The 21,450-nt window shown below is 53.4% G+C and overlaps 1 protein-coding gene across 3 annotated transcripts in view; it reads left to right on the forward strand.

The window, feature by feature from the left end:
• The window catches only part of IQSEC3 (IQ motif and Sec7 domain ArfGEF 3), a gene marked incomplete at both ends in the record, with an annotated part of 99,687 nt that overhangs the window by 11,923 nt on the left and 66,314 nt on the right, over positions 1–21,450 (forward strand). For all 3 annotated transcript variants that reach the window (XM_079937863.1, XM_079937864.1, XM_079937865.1), the window contains one exon: positions 20,158–20,241. In XM_079937863.1, coding sequence (XP_079793989.1) covers positions 20,158–20,241 — 84 coding nt within the window. The remainder of the gene's footprint in view (positions 1–20,157; positions 20,242–21,450) is intronic.

The following is a 21,450-nucleotide window of genomic DNA, read 5'->3' on the forward strand; positions in this document are numbered from 1 at the left end:
TGGACAAGTCAGGTCAAACCAGCTGTCCCCCTGCCTCCAGTCAGGAATGCACTCCCCATCCCAGCAGAGAGGCAAGGGAATTCCACCATTTCTTCTGTGATAAATGATTCCAAACGACCACAATTTTCATTCAACACATCAATCCAACACAATGATTATTTAAAACAGCAACAGCAACAGAACTCTGCAGAGCAGTTGGGAATCTCTTGCCTATGTCTAGTTTCAGCGTTTCCAGTGCACAGTCTGGTCTTTACAGACGGAGATGCCCTGGTGCTTCCAAACCGGCTGGTTGGGCATCTTGGACATTCCTGGAGCTACTCAACTCATAAGAGCCCGTGGGTGACGGCCAAAGGGAATTCCAGAGGCAAGTGAAGGCACCGTGCTGCACAGCACTGGATCGGGGTGGGGAGGGAGCCCAGAAGCTAGACTGAGGCCAGAAGCCAGGACTCCCGAGCTCCGATTGCTGTGCCCACCCTCACAGACCCCAAGTGTGAGCTTGCAGCAAACCGCTCCCCCGTCCCTGGACCTCGGTGTCCCCTCTGCCCAAAGGGGACAATCAGTCTTTGCCCGCCTTTGGGCCCCTCTCTGTCCTCAGTTCACTGAGTCTGTGGCAAAGCAGGGCTGTTCAGAGGCTGCTGCAGCAGAAAGCACTTACCTTAGATGGGCAAAGTGACTTCCAAATGGTAAGAGCCTTAGGAAGGGAGCTCAGAATCCACTCTCCATTTCGAGAAAACAAAGGAGACAGACCCTGGGGCCGGGTGTAGGGCGGCCAGGCCCCGCAGGTCGGGGAGGGCGGGGTGAATTCTGCGGGGGCTTCCCGCTCCAGCCCCCCAGGAATTTCCACGGGGCCCCCTCTGGACATTGGCGCGTCAACAGCTGGAGGGGAGCGCAAAGGATGCAGCCCCCTCCTCCCCCCGACTCGCCGGGAGCCTGGGGAAGCCCTTCCGCGGGCGGCGCGTCCCATGGGCTCCGCGGGGGCGGACCCAACGAGCCGGGCTCGCGGCTGCGTGGGCGGCCTGGCGAGCGGCGGGCGGGCGGGCGGCGCGGGATCTACCCGCCCACGCGCCCCTCGGCGCTTCCCAGCGGGGGCGGCAGAGTGAGACCCACCCCCGCGCCCGGAAGCCGCGCGCCCGGCGCCCATCCCGGCGTGGCGGCTGCTGAGTCACGCGCCCGGGAAGCGCGGCCGCTGCCCCCCCATCCCCCACTGCGCGCCCGGGCCCCGTGGGAGTGGGGAGGGGTGCGTCTCGCGGGTCCGCTGCTCCCCTCCCCCCACCCCCGCGGCCCTCCCCCCTAGCCTGGCGAGCCGCCCGCCCACGTAGTCTGGGAGCATCCCAGCCGTGCGCCTCCCGGGGGAGGAGCTTCCGGGCTGCGACCCCGCCCCACACCCGACAGGCCGGGCCGCTGCCCGAGGGTGCGGGCGCTGCGGGCGGGACGTGCGCTCCTGTCCCGGCCTCCGTGGATGGCTGGGGGGAGGGCCATCGCCTTGCTGGGGGAAGCCGCGGGGGCGGCTAAGAGGTTCGGGATCAGGGTGGTGTCACGGAGGTCCAGTTCTACCGAGCGTCCACCTCCCTAGCCTTCCTTGTACCCGAGTCACCTTGGCCAGAGAATCCCAGCTCCGTCTTAGCCCACCATATCTATATTTGTATTTTGTACAAGTACAAATCTTCGAGTTCTGGCCCAGCCTGTGATAACCACAGTAGCTCAGAAGGTGACCTGGGGTTTGAACCCTGACTCAGTCATGTACGAACTGTGATCCTCAGCAATGACAGCCTTGGCTTCCTTGTCTGTAAACTGGCGGTAGGATTAGTGATAACCTCCCAGGACCGCTGTGAAAATTCAGAGTTGATGCCAATAAAGCACCGAGCAACCCAGGCGCAGTGGGAACTCGAAGGACAGCAGTTATTTGGGGACCCCTCTGGCAGGAACTGGGCCAGAAAGTGATTTTTGAAGGTGGAGGCTTCCCGAGGGCTCCGAACAGGGCTCCTCCTTCCCTCCCTGACAGCCTCTCCAATATTTGAAGACAGTCATTCCCCCTCCCTGGCCTCCTGGACCGCTCCCTCCAGCCGCCTCCTTTTCTTTCCTGTGAGCACACTGACGCCTACACTTTCTGCTCCACGTGGGTCTGGGGGTGTCTCTGCCCACCTGGTCACTGGCTTCTAGCTCCCAGAACACAGCAGCTGGAGACAGCCCTGTGGCCCAGGAGGTGTGGCCCAGCCAGCGTGGGGGCAAGGAGAGTCCCTCCCTCCCCTCCCCTCCCCTCCCCCTCCCCTCCCCTCCCCTCCCCCTCCCCTCCCCTCCCCTCCCCTCCCCCCTCCCCTCCCCTCCCCTCCCCTTCCCCCTCCCCTCCCCTCCCCCTCCCCTCCCCTCCCCCTCCCCTCCCCTTCCCCCTCCCCTCCCCTCCCCCTCCCCTCCCCTCCCCTTCCCCCTCCCCTCCCCTCCCCTTCCCCCTCCCCTTCCCCTCCCCTCCCCTTCCCCCTCCCCTCCCCTTCCCCTCCCCTCCCCTTCCCCCTCCCCTCCCCTCCCCTTCCCCCTCCCCTCCCCTCCCCCTCCCCTCCCCCTCCCCTCCCCCTCCCCTCCCCCTCCCCTCCCCCTCCTCTCCCCCTCCTCTCCCCTCCCCCCTCCCCTCCCCCTCCCCCCAGCGTTGCAGGTTCTGGACCCTGCCTGGCTCTGGATGGCACCTAGGAACCCACTGGCTTTCTCGGCCCTGGGCCACACAGATGGGACCTGGCAAACGAGGTCAATGAAAGTCCCTGGGCTCTTTCTGCTGTCTTCCGCTTCTGGCCACCAGTACTTATGCAAGTGGCTTTCATTTTAACACCCAAAGAGCTGAACTTTTCACACGGCTCCGTTGGTTTTCATTTTGTTAATCCGGTTGTGTTCTTTTTAAAAGTTAATTTACTCTTTTCAAACAGGTAATATTTCGACATAGTCCAAAATTTGAAAGATGCAAGTGTTTTCAGTGAAAAGTGTCTCCCTGCCCTTGTTTCCCACCCACTCACCCACAACCCTACCCCCATCCGCTGTCCCCAGCAACTACTGTTAGAAGTTTCTTGTGCATCCTTCCAGGGGTAGTCTATGTATATTCAAGCAAATATACATATATATATACTTGTTTAGATATGTGTATGTTTCTTTTTACACAAATGGTAGTATACTATATGCCACTCTGCATCTTGTGTTCCCCCCCCCCATAATAATCTATCCTGGTGATCCTTCCATATTCAGTATAAAAAGAGCTGTCTCATTCCTTTCAATAGCTGTAAAGTATTCCATTGTGTGGCTGTCCTTTCTTCTCTTCTGCTGAGCGTGTAGAAGGCAAGCTCTGGGTAGCCTGCCTCTGTGTAGTCATTTGGGGTGGGCTTTTCTGAGGGTGGGGTGGGTGGTGGATGGGTAGGCAGACATTACCCAGGGGCTCCATTTGAACTTGGCCCTCCAGCTGCGGACCTGCTGCTGGAGCCTCCTACAGACATTGGTAAGTTGCAGTAGAAATAAGATTAAGGGAGCGGGCTTCCCTACCTGAAAACGCTTCACCACTCTTCCAGCTTGGAAGAGTTGTCTGCAGTCCTCAGGGCTGGGGGAGCTCCCAGGATATTATAATCTGGTTCAAAATGAGCTGAAAGTGAGTCCTACAGCCCCACCTCCTTCAGGAAGTCTTCCTTAACTGATCTAATAAACAGAGTTTCTCATCGCCTCTTCCCCTACTTCCCACCCTGGGCTGAGCACACTCCAGTTCTTGCTAACGATGAAGTTAATTCTTCATTCCTGTGGCTTAAAGTGCTTGTTTTCTTCTCTCCATAAGTATATGCTTACGGCATCTGTATTCTTTCTTTCACTTAACAAATATTTATCGATTATCTGCTGTGTGCAGTTACTGTGCCAGGTACCAGGGTACAGCAGTGAGCAAAAATCCCCACATCCCTTCAGGAAGCTTATAGACAAAAAATAAACTAGATTAAGAATGAAAACAGGGCTTCCCTGGTGGCGCAGTGGTTGGGAGTCCGCCTGCCGGTGCAGGGGACACGGGTTCGTGCCCCGGTCTGGGAAGATCCCACATGCCGCGGAGTGGCTGGGCCCGTGAGCCATGGCCGCTGAGCCTGCGCGTCTGGAGCCTGTGCTCCGCAATGGGAGAGGCCACAACAGTGAGAGGCCCGCGTACCGCAAAAAAAAAAAAAAAGAATGAAAACAGAGTACGTCTGATGGGATAAGTGCTCTGAGGAGAAATAAAACAGAGCAAGGGGGCCTGGGAATAAAGGGATTTGCAATTTCAGACAGGGTGCCCTGGGCAGGCCTCCTGGAGAGCTAAGAGAGCACCTGAGAGATGCCCTGGAGGAGGGGTTCTGTGCCAGCTGGGGGAGGACCTTTCCTGGCGAGGCAGGCGCAGCACAGAGGTGAGTGAGGGAGCCTGTCTAGTTGTTCAGGTAAGACAGGGGCAGAGGGAGCGCAGGGAGAGTGGTCTGAGGTGAGTCAGAGACTTGGGTGGGGTGGAGGGAGGCTGGGAGCGTGCAGGGCTGCAGCAGATCCTGTAAGAGGTTCTCACCTGGTATTTCCAAATCCACCGGGCAGTGTTTGGAAGCGCGTGGGGACGTTTTAGCTGTCGCAGTGGCTGGCAGGGTTAAGGGGGGCAAAGCATTGCTCTGCTGGCATTTAGTGGGCAAAGGCCACAGCGAACGCCCTCTAGTGCTCAGGACCATTCCCACAAGGAAGAGTCTTCCTGCCCCAATGCCAGCGTTTCTTGTTGAGAAGCACTGATAGGGCCTTGGAACCTATGGTGAAGAGTTTGGCTTCCACATTAAGAAAAACTGGAAGCCAGTGGACGGTTTTAAGCAGAGAATGCTTCAAAGGGACCTCGGCTGCTGGGTTGAGAATAGACTTGAGGAAGAAGAAAGCCAGCCGGCAGCAGGGAGATAAGGTAGGAAGTGGTTGCGGAGTCCAGGTACGAGACGGAAGTAGCTTGGACGAGAGGCCGTGGTAGCAAGTGGAGATAAGCAGTGAAACCAGCAGGACTTCCTGCGGGGTTAATGTGGGTATGAGAGGAACAGGAGTAGAGGATGAGTCCAAGAGTTTGCACTGAAGTTACTGGAAGGATGAGACGGGGACATCTGAGGGGGTAGCGTTTTAGCCACGCTAAGTTGGGGATGCCTGTTGTGAGATGCGCACTGGAGAGGGCTGGCAGGTCTTTGGATGGACTGGAGATAAAAATTTGGGAGGGCTTTTAAACCCTCAAGGCTGGATGACACCACCAATGAGTGAGGAGAGAAGACCACAGAGGGCTGGTACGGAGCCTTGGAGCATGCCGGTGTCAAGAGGTGGGGATGGGAGCAGAGAAAGAGTGTCCAGAGGGAGCAGCAGGCAGCTGGAGAACCACGTGGTGTCCCAGCGAAGAGGGGTCTCAGTGAGGACGGTGCAGCAGTCACGTCCTGGAGAGGGTGAGCAGGGAGGAGAGTCCATTGTGCAGCACGGAGGTCATCGGTGACCCTGAAAAGCACAGCTTGGGTAGAGCAAGGGGCAGGGTGGAAGCTTGATTGGTGTGGGTTTAAGAGAGAAGGGAAAAGAGATTTAGACAAATCAACCCCGGGTAAAGTGTGGACCTTGACTAGGTCCTAATTCAAGTGAAGCAACTGTAAAAAGACATGTTTAAGGCCATCAGGGAAATTTGAACACAGATATTGGAAGTATTGTTACTTCAGTTAGCTATAATAATGATACTGTGATATCTTTTCAAAGTTCTTACCTGTTTAGAGATACATTCTGGGTGAAATGGTAGTATTTCTGGGGTACATTTTAAAATACTCCAGCAAAAAAATGGGGGTAGAAGACTGGCAAAACTGTATGTTTGAAATTTCTGTAAAAGGAAGTTTAGAAGGTGACAGAATGGGAGGGTCTGCAGAAAGTGAGTATAGAAAACTCTTCGGTGAATTTTGCTAGAATGAAGAGTAAAGAAATGGGGTGGTTCCTGGAGGGGGAAGAGGGTTCAAGACAGAAGATTGTTCTTGAAGGTGGGAGCAACGGTGGCATGTTTGTCTCAGCCAACTGCGGGGACTGGCCGTCCACAGGAAAGGCCCCACACTGGCCGCTGCAGGGAGGCTAAGGAACACGGCCTCACTGCCTGGAGGAAAGTGATACTAATTTAATGAAAGCTAATTTTTTATCTTGCACTCACTGTGGCCTGGGCATTGTGTTATGTGCCTGACAAACTTTATCTCAATATGTCTCAATAACTTCTTTTTTTTTTTTAATTTTATTGGAGTAGAGTTGCTTTACAATGTTGTGTTAGTTTATACTGTACAGCAAAGTGAAACACGTCTACGTATACATATATCCCCTCTTTTTTGGATTTCCTTCCCGTTTTCCACAGAGCACTGAGTGGAGTTCCCTGTGCTCTCCAGTAGGTTCTCATTAGTTATCTGTTTTATACATAGTATCAATAGATATATGTCAATCCCAATCTCCCAGTTCATCCCACCCTGCCCCTTTCTCCCCTTGGTATCCATGTGTTTGTTCTCTATGTCTGTGTCTCTATTTCTGCTTTGTGAATAAGATCGTCTATACCAATTTTTCAGATTCCACATACATGCGTTAATATACGATGTTTGTTTTTCTCTTTCTGACTTACTTCACTCTGTATGACACTCTGTCTCAATAACTTCTACACCTGGGGGGTGAGGCACAAGAGGGTCAGGAACTGCCGCCTCCCTCCACCTCGTTCAAGCAACCACCGTGAGGCAGCGTCCAGATTCAAACCCAGGGGTGTGATTCTGAGGTCATTGCTCTCAGCCTCTCTCCTCCTGCAGACGATCGCAGGAACGATTGCAGGAACATGCATTCAAACGGCCTCTGCCCCGGAGACTGTCATTCAGGAGGAGGTTAGGGGAAGGAGGGCAGCCAAGTCTACTCTAAAGGAAGCTCTCGGGATTCCGACGCAGCTCCCCGCTCAAGAGCCATCCGAATAGATCAGCCTGAATCGGCCAGCTGGGGGCTGGGGAAATAATGAAAATGTGTGGAGCTGATGAGCTGAGTCCTATCTGTACATCCATTTAACAAGTAGCTATTGAGCACCTACTGCATGTCAGGCTCTGCCGTAGGTGCTGGGGAGTCACAGCGAACGAGTCAAAGACTCGGCCATCATGGAGCTCACATTCGAGAGAAGACAGATGGTAAACCAGAAAAGTGACTCTGGGATATATACACTCATAAGGACTCTAGGGAAGAATAAGGGGCTGACTGGGAGGAGGGAGCTTGATAGGCAAGACCTCACTTAGGCGGTGATATCTGAGCAGAGAAATAAAGTGAAGGACAGAGTCATGGGAAGACCTGAGGCAAAAACATTCTGTGCAAATGCCCTGGGGCTGGAAGAAACACATGTTCAAAGAACAGGAGGGAAAGGTGGAGAGAGAGAAAGAGAGAGAGAGAGAGGGTTGGAGGGGTCCTCCAGAGGGGTTTGTGGGGTGGAAGTTGTTTGGGTGGCGGTTTTGAGCAGGGAGCAACGTGATCCACCCCTGCAGGAAAGTCAGGGGGCTCAAGGGGCAGAAAAGGGAGAGCAGCTTGCAGAGAGAGCCCCGCAGTGCAACCCGCAACCATTTGATCTTCACTCATTTATTCAGTCTTTCTTTCAACATCCACGTACTAATTTCTGCCGTGCGCTAGGCATTTATGTACGTCTTCTAATCTCGTTTTCTCCGTACAATCCTAATGGGAAGGTATTATTATCCCCATTTCACAGATGTGATAAGTGAGGCCCAGAAGGGTGAAGGTGACCCACCGAGGTCACACAGCTACAGTGGTGTCTTCAAGATTCACACACAAGCTTTAGCCTCGTACACCCTGACGTAGCTATCCCCGCCCTAGGGGAGTCCCCTACGTTGGGGACGTGCCTCCCAAGTCAAGGCCTGATTGGGAACTTGGCTCAGTGCTCAGGGACCCAGAGGCTGGTGGCTCCACGAGACACACCCGTGCGACAGTTGTTCGTGCTGCTGAGCTTAGCCTTTGGCCCACTCACCTCTGTCTCGCCGTGAGGACTGGGCCAGAGGACAGGCAGAGTGTCACCCACGTGTAGCCATGGATGGATGATTTGCAAGTCCCCATAGGACATCGTATCCCTCCATGGCCCACGTGGTCAGGAGGGTTCAAGGAGGGTTCACATAAGGGATGAAACATTCCTGGTCTCAGTCCTGTGTGTGTGTGTCTGTGCACGCGCGTGCATGTGCGTGCGCGCATCTGCACCTGCAGGGTTGCATGTGAAAATATGTATATGTACATGTGTGTGTCTACACAGCGAAGAGTGAGTGCGTGTGCCTCCGTCACACGTGTGTGCAGGATTGTGCGTGCATAGGTTTGGGGTGTCCACAGCCACACCAGTGGGGAGGCAGGGATCGAATGCCGCTGTTCCCAAACCTACAGCTTGCGGGCTCTTCGGGAAGCGAGCTGCCCCTGCAGTTGGAGAAGGGGCCTTGTGGACCCAGAGTATCCATGGCTTCCTGGCTGCTCTGTGGGGCGCACTCCTAGGATGAGAGGAACTTGGCTTACTGTCCACCCCTAACCAGCTGTGTGACCTTGGGAAAACCAGACCACTTCTCTGTTCTTACCTGCAAACGGGAATAACTAGATCTGACCCATATACAAAGATTAAAAGATGTGTGAGAAGATGCTGTATAAACGGTGAGGTGGTGGACGGAAGGGAAGAGACAGCAGCCTCGTGTGTCCAGCATGGTGCCAAGTGTGATAAGGAACACACTGGCCACAAAAGCGAAAAGAAAAAAGTGGGAGGCTATCAAACTAAAAACCTTCTGCACAGCATGGAAACCATCAACAAAATGAAAAGGCAACATTCCGAATGGGAGAAAATATTTGCAAATCATATACTGGTAAGAGGTTAATATTCAAAATATGTAAAGAACTCATACAACCCAATAGCAAAAAATAAACAATCTGATTAAAAAAATGGGCAGAAGGGACTTCCCCGGTGGTCCAGTGGTAAAGAATTCGCCTTCCAGTGCAGGGGATGCGGGTTTGACCCCTGGTCGGCGAACTAAGATCCCACATGCTGCGGGGCAACTAAGCCCGCCTAACACAACTACTGAGCTCACATGCCTCAACTAGAGAGGCTGCGTGCCGCAAACTACAGAGCCCACATACTCTGGAACCCGTGCGCCACAACTAGAGAGAAGCCCGCACACCGCGACGAACAGCCCACACTCCACAACGATAAAATGATCCCGCGTGCCTCAACGAAGATCCAGGGTGCCACAACTAAGACCCGACGCACCAAAAGAAAAAAAAAAAAAAGGCAGAAGACCTGAATAGACATTTTTCCAAAGAAGACAGACTGACCAATAGACACATGAGAAGATGCCCAACATCACTGATCATCAGGGAAATGAAAATCAAAACCACAATGAGATGCCACCTCACACCTGTTAAAATGGCCTTCATCAAAAGGGCAAGAAGTAAGTGCTGGTGAGGGTGTGGAGAAAAGGGAACCCTCTTGCACTGTTAGTGGGAAGGTAGACTGGTGCAGCCACTATGGAGAACAGTACGGAGGTTCCTCAGAAAATTAAAGATACAGCTACCATATGATTGAGTAATTCCACTTTGGAGTATTTAGTCAAAGGAAGTGAAAGCAGGATCTGGAAGAGATATCTGCCCTCCCATGTTCATTGCAGCACTATTTACAATAGCCAAGTTATGGAAACAACCTAAATGTCCATCAATGGGTGAATGGATAAAGAAGATGTGAGATATATATATATTCCACACAGTGGAATATTATTCAGCCGCGAGAAAGAAGGAAATCCTGCCTTTTGTGACAACATGGACAGACTTGAGGGCATTATGCTAACGAAATGAGTCAGACAGAGAAAGACAAATACTGCATGGTATTACTTGTATGTGACTCTTAAAAAGAAAAAAAGTCAAACTCATAGAAACAGAATGTAGAAAAGTGGTTGCCAGGGACGGGGGGTGGGATGGGAGAAATAGTGAGAGGCTGGTGAAAGGGTACAAACTTTCAGCTGTGAGATGAATAAGGTCTGAGGAGCCGATGTAAGGCATAGTTAATAACGTTGTGTTGCATAATTGAAAAAAAAAAAAAGAAGACTGCACTAGACCCAGGCAGACTCTGCCCTCAGCCCAGCAAACATTGAACAAGTAATCAGTGGCCAGCCCGGTGCATGGGAGGGGGATGCAGATACCCAAGATGTGGAGTTTGCCGTTTGATTGGGAAATAGAGCATCTCGTTCAAGAATGGAGCGACCTCTAGTTACTAGGACGGTGGGCTGTGAGCTGAACATTTTCTCGTTCAGCTAACTCTAAAGGCACTCAGGCTTCCTGTTCGGTCCACCGCATGCCCCAGCCTCTGCTGTGGCAGCAGTATACCCTGGGGCTGGGCCCAGGCCTCTGCCTTACCTGTGAAATGGGGGGCAGCATCTCTGCCTCTCCAGTCCGTCGTGTTGTGTGTGTGGCCGTGGGTTCCTGGCAGGCAGTGTGGACATGATGCGTAGACAGGCAGGCAGGCCGTTGTGGAGTGTCCGCTGTCTTCTGGGCTCCACGGCGACTCTGAGTGCGGAGGAAACGGTTTTCCTGTTGGGGATGGGATGCCTCGATGCCCTCTTCAGGAAGCGTGAAAAGGAGATGGGGCTGCTCTTTGCAGTTTGAATTGGGTGGAAACTTTGCAAAACCCGCACAGGAGTGAGTCCGAGCCGCTTCCTCTCTCTCCGCAGAGGCCCCTCGTCTGTGCCGTGTAAGGGCCGTGAGAGTGTCCACCTGGCAGGGGTACTGGGTGTGGAAAAGCTGTAGTCATTCCACTGAAATCAGATTCAGAGACTGGTCTCTCCCTGAAGCGCTTACAGTCTAGTGAGGAGGGAAAAGCCCACAGTCCCCAGGTGAGAGCTGTTATGAACCAGCCCAAGACCTGGTGCCTGAAAACCACCCCGGGTCCGAAAGCAGCAACAGCATCCGTGTGCGCAGAAATCTCTTGCCGGGGCGGCTCTCCTGCGCGTGGCGGTGGTTGGCCGGGCCTGACTGCCCCGGAAAGCTCACTTTCAGGGTGCTCACGAGCACTGCCTGGCCGGCTGCTGTTGGCGCTGGCCCCGTTCCTCTCCATGGATTCCTCCCCGCAGGGTTCCTTCGATCACCACGAAAACCACCGGGCAGACCACTTCCCTGGAAGCCAGCGGCTGGGGTGTTTCAAGAAGGAAGGTTGGGCTGGGAAAAGTTGAGTCAATGAGGAACTGAGAAGGTCCCGCTGGACTGGCAACCAGATCTCTGGGGGACTCCCTGGGGGGCTCCCTGGGGAAAGCTCTGCTAGGGCTCCGGGGAGGAAGCGCGTCCCAGCTGGTTGGCAGAAGATCAAGGTGAAAGGAAGCACCTGCAAGCAGACAGCTCTTCCTGGGAGGCAGTAGAAGATGGGGGGGAGGCAGCTGTAGGGAAAAATAGTGTTTCTGTGATGAGAGATTTGATGAGCAAAAGCCTGCGCCAATGACAGCATTGAAGACCAGCGGGGGAGGAGAGGGCCTGATGACGGGGCTTGGAGAGGAGGGAGCACCCCTCTCCTGAGATGGAAGGGAGAGAGGCAAGGGTGGCAGAGGGGGACATTAATAACAGCTGACACAGGGACTTCACTCCCAATGCAGGGGGCCTGGGTTCGATCCCTGGTCAGGGAACTAGATCCCGAAACTAAGAGTCCACATGCCACAACTAAAAAGGATCCTGCATGCCGCAGCTAAGAACCGGCACAACCAAAATAAATAAATTTTTTTTTTTTTTTTTGGTACGCGGGCCTCTCACTGTTGTGGCCTCTCCTGTTGCAGAGCACAGGCTCCGGATGCGCAGGCTCAGCGGCCATGGCTCACGGGCCCAGCCGCTCTGCGGCATGTGGGATCCTCCCGGACCAGGGCACGAACCCGCATCCCCTGCATCGGCAGGCGGACCCTCAACCACTGCGCCACCAGGGAAGCCCATAAGTATTTTTAAAAAAGGAAAAAAAGCCAGCTGACACTTATTAAGCACTTATTGTGTGCCAAGTTCTATTGTAAGTGCTTTGCGTGTCTTAACTCGTTTCACCCTCAAAACGCTTTAGAGAAGTTCTATTGTTAACCCCATTTATAGATGAGGAAACCAAGGCAAGGCTGTACCGAGGAGTTAGGCAGGATGACGCAAGGAGTCTTACTCCAGGAAGTGAGAAAAGGAGGGCCGGGGTGGGCCACCGCTGGGAGGGCGGCCAGCAGCTCCTCTCAAGACCACTGCAATGATCGGAGAGATAGAGCAGCCTTAGTAATCGCAGGAGGAGGGCTTTTGCTTAGAAGAATACTTTCCCAGTTGTTGCTTTTTTTATAAATTTATTTATTTTTGGCTGCATTGGGTCTTTGTTGCCGCGCGTGGGCTTTCTCTAGTTGCCGTGAGCGGGGGCTACTCTTTGTTGTGGTGCGCGGGCTTCTCATCGCGGTGGCTTCCGTTGTTGCTAAGCCTGGGCTCTAGGCGCATGGGCTTCAGTAGTTGTGGCTCGCGGGCTCAGTAGTTGTGGCTTGCGGGCTTAGTGGCTCCGCGGCATGTGGGATCTTCCCGGACCAGGGCTCAAACCCGTGTCCCCTGCATCGGCAGGCAGATTCTTAACCACTGCACCACCACGGAAGTCCCTCCCAGTTGTTCTTTAAAACAAGGAAACTTATTCCCCCAGCCCCCAAATCAAACCCAATGGGCGTCTCTAACACATAATCTGACCAAATCAGAGCTGCCCTGGTTGAAGTGGAAGGTCCATGCCCTGCCTTCTCCACTTGCCTCCTGACCTCAAGGGGGGTCCTGGGGCAGCCGGGGGTGCCCTGAGTTTCCTCAGGGCACAGGAGAGAAGCACAGCGTTTCCGTAAGACCAGACTTGTTCATATGAACGTTCAAAGAGCCAGCAGCGTGTTTTCAGGGGAAACCTCTCTGAAAAGGAGAGGCAGGCAGTTCTTTTCCCAGTCTCTGTGACCCCTATTCCTTGGTGGCGGAGGTGTGGACTAGATGACCTTTAGAGCTCCCCCAGAGGAGACTGAGCAGAGAAGGAAGGAGAAGCAAAGCCTGGTGAGAGGGAGGCCCATGCGAGCTTTCAGCTTTGCTCGGGGCACTGGAGCCCGAGGGCCTACCAGACCAGGGTGACATTTCTGTAGCTTTTTGCCCCTGGCTGCTGGGACATCCGTCATCACCTGCCTTATTAAGACCTTTCCAAAGCTTTCTGAGGAGGACTGTGCAGTTGCCCATGGCACCAAGGAGCAAGGGAAGTCCACCCCTTCCTCTGTGCCCCGGGGGCCTGCAGGAGGAGTGGGGGGCCGGGAGGAGGGAGGGGGGATGGCGCCTGGTAGGTCTCTGATGGCAGCAGAGCTGGGGCTGCGGAGCCCCTCGTTGGCTCACACCGGTATCAGTAATAGTCATTATAAGATTGTGCATCTGTGCAGGGCTTATTAGGTTTCTCCCAAGGCAGTTTCACATTCAAAGTCTTACCAAATCCCCATAACTCAGTGAGATAAATAGGACATGGATAAGAGCCTTGTTTACAGTGACTTGACCTTCCCCAGGGCCAGCGGCGTGGAGAGGGGGCTGGGTCTCCAACGCCAGCTCCACACTGTTGCTACTGCCTTCCCGGAACCCTCAGCCCCAGGCTCGGGGCCAGCATTTCCCCAGCTCTCCCATCCCACCCCCAACTTTCTCATTGTCCTGCTTTCTGGCCCCCTGGACTCCTTTGGCTCAGTTACGAGCCATCTGGTCTCTGAAAATCCGAGCTAGCAGTTGAAGGGAAGGAAAGGAAAAAGCTGGTGTTTTTTCCTGCTGCTTGGAGGGGGTTAATAATTAGGTGATCGGGGGCAATGGGAGGAGGGAAGTTAGAAATTATTCTCAAGACTCTTGATGAAGTATCAAGAAGTGAGAAGGGGGAGAAAATATTTTGGTCTTACAAAAATCAGCCATATTGGGCTTCCCTAGTGGCGCGGTGCTTGAGAGTCCGCCTGCCGTTGCAGGGGACATGGGTTCGTGCCCCGGTCCGGGAAGATCCCACATGCCGCGGAGCGGCTGGGCCCGTGAGCCATGTCCGCTGAGCCTACGCGTCCAGAGCCTGTACTCCGCAACGGGAGAGGCCACAACAGTGAGAGGCCCGTGTACCGCAAAAAAAAAAAAAAATCAGCCATATTAAGGTGCAATTACACACTAAAATTCTTCCATTTTAAGCGTGTAGTTTGATGATTTTTGTCAAACGTCTATAGTTGTGTAGCTACTTCTCAAGCTATGGAACATTTCCATCACCCCGATGACCCCTCGCTCCGTTTTCACTTTAATGTCTCCCCTCCCGTATCACTGAAACTGATCTGCCTTCTGTCACTATTGTTGTGCCTTTTCTAGAGTCTCTACAATGGGATCGTACATTGTGCGGACTTTCGTATCCTTCACTTAATATAAGGCTTTTTTGAAATTCATCCACGTTGGTACATACATGAGTAAGCCGTTCCTTTCCGTTGCTGAGCAGTACTCCATTGTATGGCTACACCACAACTTGTTTATCCATGGGTATTTAGGGGTGCTGGGGTTTTTTTTTTTAACATGAATCTTTAATTTTTTTGTAATAAGTGCCTCTACGTGACTAGTGATATCACTAGTATATTTTCTTTGGTGAAGTATCTGTTCAAATCTTTTGTGCATTTTCCTATAAAGCTGTTCATCTTTTAATTATGAGTTGAAAGAATTGTTCATTTTTCTTAACAGTATCTTTCAAAGAGAAAATTTCTTTTTATTTTGATGAAGTCTAGTTCATCAACTTTTTTCTTTTATGGTTTGTGTTTTTGTGTCATAGCTAGGAAATCCCTGTGTCCTCTAAGTCGCGGATTTTCTCCTATGTTTTCTTTGAGAAGTTTTATACTTTTGTCTGTTACCTCAGGTCTATGATCTATTTTGTATTAATTTTTATATATGGTGCAAGTTATGAATTGAAGTCCATTTTTTGCATGTGGATATTCAATTGTTTCAGCGCCATCTGTTAAAAAAATTAGTATCCCTCATTGAATTATCTTGGTACTTTTACCACAAATCAATTTACCAAGAATCAACTGATATTTGAATCTATTTCTAGCGTCTCTGTTCAGTTCAGTCCATCTGTATGTCTCTCCTTATGCCAACATCAAATTCTCTTAATTTGGGCAAGTCTTGAAAGCACACAGTGTATGTCCTATAACTTGTTCTTGTTTCTCAGAGTTGTTGTGACCATTCAACGTCTCCCACCCCCCATGAATAGGAGTGACTTCTGAGAAAATAAGGTCATCTTTTCCTCCTATTACCATGTTTAGATAGAGAAGGCTTCCTGGAGGAGGTGATAAAGTTAAGAAAAGGGGGAGGTGGGAGGAGCCCAGTCTCCAGGCTCTACCGGCACTGGTGACGGTGGCACCAGGACGGGTCGGGGCGATGAAGGTGCCGGGAATGACTTTATGATTTCTCCCTTTTCCTGAAGCTCAAGACAGCTCCGTCGGAGAGGTTCCCTGGCTGTTTCCTTCCAGAGGCTGGGGGTTAGAGCTGCTGTCTTCAGCCTGGTGAAGGGGAGGGGGGCCTCCTTCAAAGCTGTGCCACAGGGGTCCTGGCTTTTCCTCCTCAGTTCTCCTGCTGGGCGTCCCCTCCCGCATCCTCCGCCACTTCACCCACCGCATCACCGCACGTCTCATCAGTTCCTCTCAACTACTCGGCTGTGTGGATGGCCAAGCAGTGGACTCCTGAGTCTCAAACTAGAGACGCGGGAAATTGTAGGTGCACAGCCTCCCGTGGCTCGGAGCCTGGCCTGGCTACAACCTCATTAGCTCCTGGCAGCTCTGGGTGTTTCTTCCCCCTCCAGCCAGCTGGCCTCTGAGGTCTCTGCCCTTCCCCAGGCAGCACCACCACTCTCTTCTCCGCTTCCTGGCTCTTTCAGAGTAAGAAACAGGGTCCTCTTCCAGAGGAACCCCAGCTCCTCCTCTTCCTTCAGGTCCACGCTGACTCCTTGGAAGACCGTTAACCCCCATCTTGCTCGGGTGATGCCCTGAAATGCCCCGATGGCCCGCTCCTCTCATCCCCTGAGAACTCCATGCTCCTTCCCAGCCCAGCGTGGCAGCAAGACCAGGGACAAGCCACACACTCAAACCCTCATTCTGGGTCCGGACCGCCCCGCTCTAGGGTCAGCACGTCCACCCACAAGCCAGCCACCCCATCATCACTCATCGACTTGGGCCACCTGGGGCCGCTAAAGCCAGGGAGGACTGAGTTCTGCCTAAAGTCAGGGGCCCTGGGATCACGAACCCGGGAAATAAGCTTTCAGCCTGGATACCGTACGCCTCCCTCCTTTGGAATTCCAAGAGCCCAGGACCCAGAATGGGTTGTGCTCTTTTTTCAGAGGGGCCCCCTTCCATTGCCAACGTGCTGGGGCCGCTCAGTTCCAGATCTCCGAGGGCCACCGCCTTGGGCTGCGAACTGCACAGACTGCGAGGTGAACGATGCAGCGTGGCAGCTCCGGGAAAGCCCCTCCCGGGCTCCTGCCCTGGGCCGGGTTGGGGGCTGTAGGATTCCAAGGTTCCTGGTGCACCTTGAAGGGTCCCCCTCACCCCAAAGCGCAGCGGTTGCCCTGAGGCCTGTGAGCACGGGCTTTCCTCCTTCCTTTACCTCCCCAGCAGCAAGGGGAGACAGACCTGCCTCTAGGTCCTCCACCTAAATGCCCAGCATCTTCGGGATTCGCTCCACCTGCGGAGCCTGTTTCCACCACAATGAAATGGGGATGCAGCGATGTTGCAGGTTGCCATCTGCCCTGTTTGATGAATTAGGTACCCAGGGCAGAGGTCTGAGAAGCAAGTTCTGAGAGCAGCAGGTTCTTGCTACGTGGAGGGGACGTTTTCTGCCTCTCGGTGCTCACAAAATGCAGCACCTGCTGACTTCAGGCATGCAGAGAGCACCCTTCGTGGAAGAAAAATTCTTCCTTTCTTTCTGGCATTTGAGCTGATGAAATTAAAGCCTGGGTCAGAAAAGTGAATGAATAAAACGTTCGCTCGTGTGACCCTTACCTTTATGATGTGTTTGTGCATTCACGTTGTATCTGCTCGCCTAAACACCCTGCCAAGTGAAGGATTTACTGTTATCCTACTGGTGAGAAAACTGAGGCTTCGGGAGATAAAGGACTTGACGAACCTACACAGGGGTTGTGATCCGCTTGTGGAGGGCTGGTGAACCCAGCACAGATCCCAGCACCTTACTGGGGCTGGGTTGGGGGCAAGGCCTCAGGCCAGCTGTCCTGGGTTCTGTGGACAGGCCCCCCGCCTCACATCTGCACAGGCTGTGATGGGTGGTGCCGCCCCGGGGACCCTGTCTCGTCCCTCCTGTCCCCCACTTCCCTTCTCAGCCTCTGGTGCCCGGTGGTCTGGTGTCTCTGGTATGGGGGCAGTGCTCCCAGGGAAGGCGGGAAGAGAGGGAGGCAGAGAGGAGGGGCTGTGACCTGCAGGCCAGGGATTCAGGGATCAGCTCAAGCGCGGTGGCAGGACAGGCCTCGGACTCGGGCAGCGATGGACAAACAAGGCGACGATCCCCCGCCTGTGTTCTCAGTACGGCTGGAGAAAGTTCCAGCTTCAGTCAAACAGGAACTTCATCGTTGGTCGATGTGGCTGCTCTCCTGGCGGGTGGACTCCCTGAGGCGTGGGATGCTTGTTTGCACGCTCATGCACTGGGTACCAGCAGTGTGTACCCGGCACTGGGCTAAGCAGCGGGGACCCCCGTCCAGGGCGTGGGGCCTGGACGTGAGTGTCCACTGGCCATAAACCTTACAAAGTAGAATAATGGACACAATCCTTGAAACCTGCCTGCCTGGGCTTTAGGCTCTCCTGCTAACTAGCTGTGTGACCTTGGACAAGTCACTTGCATCCTCTGAGCGTTGGTTTTCTCATTTGTATAAAAGAGGCTGATAACACAGACCATAACGAGTTGTCATGAGAAACGAGGCATGTGTTGAACGCCTGAGAGTTCACCTGTGGTTCACAGACTCCCCCGGCCTCCGCTTCCTCATCTGGAGACTGAGGAGGAAGTTTTGTTGGATGCTGTTTTGCGAGTTTTAACAAAGTGACACATGGAAGGTGCTTAGAACAGTACATGCCACATAGTAAACACTATGAAGTGCTGAAGTATGATTATTAGTATTTTGCGGCCCCGATTTTGTCTTCTATCGTCTGTCTGTTTATCCGTCTATCCATCCAGCCATCTATCTATCTATATCTATCTTGCCATCCATCCATCCATCCATCTATATTTATCTATCTATCCATCCATCCATCCATCTCTATCTATCCATCTCTAGCCCTTACTTGTACTTTACTAGCTTTCCCACTAACATCCTCTTTTTGTCCCAGGATCCCCCCAAGTGCACCACATGGCGGTTAGTTATCACGTCTCAGTTTTCTCTGGTCTGTGACAGTTTCTGTCTCTTTGTGGATTTCAAGACCGTGACAGTTTTGAGGAGGACTGGTCAGATATTTTGTAGAATGTCCTCGATTTGGGTCTGTCTGACGCTCTCCCACGTTTGGAATGGGTTATAGGTTTGGGGGAAGGATACCACAGAGGTGACGTGCCTTCCCGTCACTTCTCCACTTTTTTCTTCCAATTTTGTCTCTAATGAGAATCAATTCTTGGGGTTCCTCTGTGTGGGTTCTCCTCTGAGGTGGAGGGAAGGGAGGTCTGGGGCTGACTTAAGCTAAAACCTGCCCAGATGAGGCACTTGGACGGTGACCTCGGGCAGGGCAGGGGGCCAGGGTGGTTCGAGGTGGGTAGCATGAAATTAATCCCAGAAGGAGGCGCCCAAGGGGGTGTCTATTGGGAAGCCCCTGGCCCAGGCTGAGAAGGCCCATGGGCAGGAGGTGGATAGAGAAGAAACAGGGGAGGGGCTGAAGGCAAACTCCTCCTCCCAGCTGGACTGTCCTTAGGGACCCCATCAGTAGGAACCCCAAAAGAGACTGCGACCCCCAGTACACTGCCAGCCCGAGCCTGAGGTGTGGAAGGACTTGGAGGTTTATGTCTCCCATTGCACATGCCAATGCATCCGCGTCTGGAGACCTGGGAGGACCACGTGGAACCTGCCTCAATGCTGCTCAGGGGAGCGGCTCCCAGCCCTGGGAGGTTGATCAGAACAGAGCCCTTTCGGGTCTTTCTCTGACTTCATGATGGTGGCTGCGTGCCAAAGGGGAGAAGGCAGGAGGTCAGCATAACTTTATCCAAAAGTAATTTCAGGGGAGTTCCCTGGCGGCCGGTGGTTAGGACTCGGTGCTCTCACTGCCATGGCCCGGGTTCAATCCCTGAGTGGGGGACTAAGATTGCACGAGTCGCACAGCACAGCCAAAAAAACAAAAACAAAACAACAGCAACAAAAATAATTTCAGCGTTAAGGCTCAAGGTGGCTCAAGACAGGTATTAGAATCCCAGCCTCGCAGCAACGGAAGGACCTTGGAAATTGTGTAGTCGGATGGCTCTCAATTCTGGCTGCCCTTAGAAAATCACCTGGGAGCTTATAAAATGTCCTGCTGCCCCTGACCCTGGCCAGCCCAAGTGAATCCGTAATTTAAAAAATCTCCTGGAGAGATTAGCAAGCAGCTGGGGCTGGGAGCCGCTCCTGTGGTTCATTAGTAAATAAGCTGAAATGCAGGACAGGTGAACCAGGTATCACAACCCGAGCCACCTGCAGCGGTGGCCCCAGAGCCCGGATCTCCGCCTTCCGGTCGGCTTTTTCATCCACGTCGGACAAATCTCTCATCAAGCCGGCAACTCTAAGGCCTCTACGAGTGTTTTGCATATGATTAGCTTACAAATGTTCACTGCATGCAATTCTGTGCATCTCGGATGAATAGATCTAGTTCTGCCTCGCTGGTCAGACCTTAGTGGGGGAAAGGGTTATAGAGGGCTAACCATGATCATGACAAAAGATACAGTCAAATAAATGTTACGTCACATGGAGGAGCCTACCGCAGGGATCGGGGCACAGAAGTAGAAGAGGTCAGGGGCTGCAAACAGGAGGCAGTGTTTGCGTTGACTCCGTGCTGCACGTTCTCCCCTGGGTAGTGTTTGGGACCTTGGTGTTACCCAGGGGCAAGATGTTGAGGCTGGAGCACCTTGGGGTCGGAGGGCGCTGACCTTCTTCCTCTGCTCTGCCCTCAGGAATGAGACCGTGCTGCACCAGTTCTGCTGCCCAGCCGCCGACGCCGAGCAGAAGCCCGCCTGCTCTGACCTGGCCTCCCAAAGGTGGGAATAATCGCTGGATGGTCCTCCCTTCCCCACCCCCACTGTCCTTCCCCCTCCAAGCAGAGCGCACACCAGGGCCCTACTTGGCCTCTTCCTCCCGAGTCTTGTGGGATTTTTGTTTGTTTTTAGCTCCTCCCTCATATTTCCACCTCTCCGTCCTTCCTCTGGACCCCAGATGAGCAGTTCCCAATTTTTAGGTCATGATACCCTGCTGTGCAAATCCCAAACCTACGCTCCTTCCCACTAACCAGCCTGTAAAAAGTTCACCTTTTTAAACGTCAGGGGAAATTAGCTTGATTATATCTACACGTCTCACGTGGCACCCGAAGGTGCCCCACCAATAATAGTACCCATCCTGCCTCTCATTTCCAAGATTTGCATTTTTCTCTCTAATCTTTCTCCTTCCACAAAGGAGCCAAGGTAACTTTGATTTGAAGGTTTATCATACTGCGCTGGGTTTGCCGACCACCTGGGAAGGGAGGGGGCCCACTGAGAAGTCAGGTCTGGAGTCCTGTCCCAGGCTCTCTTCCCTGCCCTGCTCTGCATCGTTCGCTGGCCCTCTCTTTTCCCCGCAGGCTCTCTCCATCGCTTTCGTTCTTCCCCTCCCCTCCATCGTCCACCGCCTCTGACCCTCCGCCTCTCCTCCTCCCATGCGTCAGTGTCCTCTCCCCCCGGCTCGACCTGGAGCTGCCCCCTCTGTACTGGTCACACTTTGTCCTCTTCTCTTTCCCCCAAGTTTTCCATCTCAGTTCAGTGCATTTCTCTTTTCTTTCCTTGTTTTTACTTCCCCGGGGGTCAGGATACTCGGATTCCAGCCTGAAACGCACCCCATCTGCAGTCTCCTCTTGTTGGAATGAACTTGGGCAAGTTCCTGGATTCCCCTGGACCCCACCTTCCCCGTCTGTACGATGAAGGGGCTGGTCTATGTAGGGAACAGCATGACTTCTCATCTCACCGAGGCTTCTGGGCTGCTCAGGGCCTGGACAGGCTTTAGGACCTGTCTCATGGGAGGGCAGCAGAAGGTTCAGAGCCGCGAGCACCCTGGCCCAGACCTGCTGCACTAAGGGCTGCCTCCAGGTTGAAGCCTCAGTGATTCCATGATCCCTTCATTCCTTGGGAAGTAACTGGGCAGTCATCAGAGATGGCAGCCGGTGGGCTTGGGGATGGAAAACCTCCCCCGAAAGGTGTTACTGCTTGTTTTCCCTCAAA

The sequence above is a fragment of the Stenella coeruleoalba genome (assembly GCF_951394435.1).
Source record: "Stenella coeruleoalba genome assembly, chromosome: 11".
NCBI lineage: Eukaryota > Metazoa > Chordata > Mammalia > Artiodactyla > Delphinidae > Stenella > Stenella coeruleoalba.